The sequence below is a fragment of the Octopus bimaculoides genome, chromosome 15 (assembly GCF_001194135.2).
Source record: "Octopus bimaculoides isolate UCB-OBI-ISO-001 chromosome 15, ASM119413v2, whole genome shotgun sequence".
NCBI classification, from domain to species: domain Eukaryota; kingdom Metazoa; phylum Mollusca; class Cephalopoda; order Octopoda; family Octopodidae; genus Octopus; species Octopus bimaculoides.
Window position 1 is genome coordinate 13,931,312 of NC_068995.1, and position 4,270 is coordinate 13,935,581.

At 35.1% G+C, this 4,270-nt stretch overlaps 1 protein-coding gene across 3 annotated transcripts in view; it reads left to right on the forward strand.

Annotated features, from left to right (window-relative positions):
• The first annotated feature begins 595 nt into the window (after nt 1–595).
• LOC106869515 (sarcolemmal membrane-associated protein) overlaps nt 596–4,270 on the forward strand; it is a 52,273-nt gene continuing 48,598 nt past the window's right edge. For all 3 annotated transcript variants that reach the window (XM_052973182.1, XM_014915283.2, XM_052973183.1), the window contains exons 1-3: nt 596–748; nt 1,147–1,224; nt 2,694–2,756. In XM_052973182.1, coding sequence (XP_052829142.1) covers nt 656–748; nt 1,147–1,224; nt 2,694–2,756 — 234 coding nt within the window. In that variant the 5' untranslated portion in view covers nt 596–655. The remainder of the gene's footprint in view (nt 749–1,146; nt 1,225–2,693; nt 2,757–4,270) is intronic.

Genomic DNA, 4,270 nt, shown 5'->3' on the forward strand with positions numbered 1-4,270 from the left:
GCTGGCATGGGTTGGATGGTTCAACAGGAACCAACAAGCTAGAGGGCTATGTTGAGCTCCACCATCTGCTTTGGCATGGGTTCTACAGCTGAATGCTCTTCCTAATGCCAACCACTTGACCATGTATACAGGGTGGTTTTTTTTTTTTTAATATGGCACCAAGACATGACTCTTTAACTGAATGAGGTATAGTATTGAAGGAAGTGAAAGTATGAGGAACAAAAATGGGTATCTTGTTGAAGAGGTGACTACATGGCTTCCCAAGGTAGAGAGAGAGGTACAAGGGGAATATGGGAAAGAACAGAAAAGGTGGGTAGGTAGGTTAGTGTGCTAGAGTGTGAAAAGTGTATATCTGTGTGTTTATGTATGTATGCATGCAGGGTTGGTCAGAAGTCACCTGACAGTAAATCAAAACCAATTTAATTCCAAGATTTATTTATGTTTAACAACTGAATGAGACTAATTAAACAGACAAATGTTGAAAAAAAAAAAAAAAAGAGGTGATTTTTAACTCACAGCACTCAACTATTAAACATTCATAATTGGAATAAATAAATAAAATTGAATGTTAAGTATTTATGGAATTTTGATTTACTGTCAGGTGACTTTTGGCCAACTCTGTATATATATCATTTTTTTTCTTTTTGTTTCTAATATGTATATTTTATTATTTCAGGCTCTAATTGATGAAGATCGATTATTATCGCGATTAGAGGTTTTGGAAAGTCAGTTAGTTATTTATTCAAAGGTAAGTTCTTTTCCCCTATGTTATTATTTATTATGCCCCTTTTAAGCCTTTCATGTTAACATATTTCCAGTGAAATACATTGCTAATAACTTTCAGTTAAATTTGAAAATAATCAAGAATTTAGAGGGATTTAGTAAAAATAACTAACTTCATCATTAAACCAGTTTGGGGATCATAGCAAAGAGTTCTTGCATAAAAATGTTATTTAAGTGTTCTTAAACGATATTTTGGAAGGGTTTAATTTAGATACAGACCCTCTTAAACCTGTGAGATGGTCTGCATTGAATAAAAGTTTCCACGAATGGTCTCTGGCAGATTGGCATGAAAAGGGGCTTTAATGTTTATTATGTATCGTTTTGAGTAATATTTTATTTATACTAAATAATATTTCTTTGCAGAACCATGGTGAAGACACCTTACGTCAAGAACTAGTTGCTTTACAAGATGATAAACATCATTATGAGATCACAGCAAAGGTTTGATCTTTTACATTCTCTTCTTCCACTTCTACCTTTCTTTTTTTCCCCTTATATAGTTGTGATTGTTCGATTCCCAGTCTGCTTTGGTTGAACAGATTTCTGACCAGCTGTTCCTATTTAGGAATCATCATCATCATCAACATCCTCTTCTTTAAATGTCCTTCTTCCATACTGGCATGAGCTGGACAGTTTGACTAGATGGTTTGGATGGCAAGCCAGAGAACAGCTCCAGGTTCCTGTTTGATTTGGTTTGGTTTCTACGGTTGGATGCCAACTGCTTTTACAGTGTGTGCTGGGTGCATTTGGCACCAGCACAAGTGCTTTTGATGTGGCACCAGCATGGGGCTCTTGTAGACCAATCCTCTTTACCAGGGGATGCAGTCTTAACACTTCTGCAGTGGTGGATGGGGTCTTCTTGAGTACAGCAATGTGCCAAGTATCTCACTCCTAAATATATTAATTAATGTGTCCTACATTTTTTTAGATGTTAGTGTGTGATTTAAGTAGGATTTTTTGGCTGCACTTTTTCTGCAGCTCTTGTGGCCACCATAGAGCTACCCTTTTCAACCACTGTGCTGTGGGTGACATTTGATCCATAGGCGTGCCGTGACTTTTTAAAGCAAAGTCAAAAAATGCCAGGACATTTAGTAAACTTTTCGATGCACTACACCAGTGCATGTGTATTCCTTTGCAGCAAAGTGTGCACCCATCTATTTTAAATGTTTTATTGCTTATATTTTACATAATAACATTTTTTAAAAACAGACTGTGTATTATCAACATTTCTAGTGCTTTATTCAATATGCTGTTGAGCATAAAAAGTTGCAAATTGCTGACCTAGACTCTCTCTAATTACTCCATTACATATCTCATCAGTCTGGTTAATGGAGCCAACTTGTTGTAGAAGCCCCAAGATTTGCTTTGAATAAGACAAAAGATGAATTGGCAAAGAGTGCACTGTTGTCCAAGTAGAGTTTAATCTCCATCGCAGCGAAGAGTGCAGATTATCTTCGCCGAGTTCAGCTCCCTCATACTGTTAGATTTTGAAGCCAACTTCCTATTGGATATATTTGCACGATTACTAAGATCTCAGTGGTTCCCCTTATTCTTCTACCAGGCAATTGAATTCACCGTCAGACCGTCAATGTTTTCTGCCACATCCTATGTGCAACACCTCAGTTACTTGCAGTACTATAACTTGACTATAATCCATTACACACTTTCACATATATTTCATTATAATTGTACAATAATTATAAATGAGAGCAACAGCTTGCAACAATTCTAATTAGTCTAATACTTAATTTCTGAGACAATTGTAGTATTTTATTCCATAGTTTAAATATTTTTAAATGTTTGTCATTTAATATTATGACCACAATGTAGTCATCGTTATATAAATGAAGTTATTAAACTATGACAGTTCAGTACGTTTCAATGCCCTTTTCTTCCTTTTTTTCATCTAGGAGTCTTTACGGCGAGTTTTACAAGAAAAGCTAGAGGCAGTTAGAAAAATAACTGATCTTGAGGTATGTAATGCTTGCTGATACTTCAGTTTAGAATTTTGTTTAATTAAAATATTAGTCATACTGATATACCTTTATAGATGTGTTCCAACAAAACAGTACTCCTGTATGAAACTATAGATGTTTTCCTATAAAACGGTACTCCTGTGAAAATGATGTAACGGCCTGAGATGTGGTATTGTTGATATGATTATAAGTTCTGAAACTATGAACCTTATCATTAAAGATAGAAAATAAAAGAATATTTACATCTTTGCTATGATTTTAATAAGTTTAATTTCTGATTTGTTTGATTACTGATCATTTGCAGGCATCTTATTCCAAGATGTGTATGTAATGCTTTATAACAATCAGATGTTGAATTTCACTGTATGAATGGATGTAAATATTAAAAAATATATTTCATCTTTAACCCTTTGGCATTTACACTGGCCATATCTGACCAAAGTATTCTACTTGTTCTGTGTTCAAACTGACCAGATCTTGCATATCACACCTACCCTAGCATGTCATTTTGAACATAAACAACCACATCACTGAAGTTTCATGGTTACAAGACAATGCAAAGGTAATGCAGAATAAATTCAAAACAATGTGAATAAGTAAGCATTAGGTTTGCCAGAGAAATCTGAATGCTAAAGTGTTAAACATGTTATTTTGAACGATTGTTGTAAAGTTAATCTGAAAACATACCAGTGGGGACATTACTTATGAGTCAAGAAATGATACAACATACAATGCAACAAGCTTTTCTCTGCAGGATACATGCGCACATGTATGTATGTGTGAGAGGGACAACATGAAATTAGTATTGTGTTGGGACTTTGCGATTACACAAGTTTTATCCAATAAATTCTGAAAGGCTTTTTGGTGTTGTGGTATTGTCAAAGGTGGTTTTGCATGTGGTACCTTACTGACAAGGAAACCTTGAATGTTTAGTGACAGTTTGGTTATCATGTAACTCTGTGGAGACACACTAGTTTTGTTTCAGTTAATTTTGAAAATGCTAAAGAATTTTGTAAAATACCATTGTTCCTATTAAACTGGTGTTTGGAAGATAAATTAGCGTGAAAAATTTTGATGTAAGATCACTTTAAAATAGCAAGTGTGTATCCTTGAAAGATTAAAAGCAATATTTCACATTTCTACTCAGGTTTTTTATTTTGAACTGGACAGAATCAATACTTAGAACAATTTCTTGATATACTAGAAAGGGCTATTGGATTTTGAAACATTAAAGGTTTTTTTTTTCTAAATGATAGGCACAGGAGTGGCTGTGTGGTAAGTAGCTTGCTTACCAGCCACATGGTTCTGAGTTCAGTCCCGCTGTGTGGCACCTTGGGCAAGTGCCCTCTACTATAGCTTTGGGCTAACCAAAGCCTTGTGAGTGGATTTGGTAGACGGAAACTGAAAGAAGCCCATCGTGTATATATGTGTGTGTGTGTATATATATATAATGTGTGTGTGTGTGTGTGTCTGTGTTTGTCCCCCCAACATCGCTTGACAACCGATGCTGG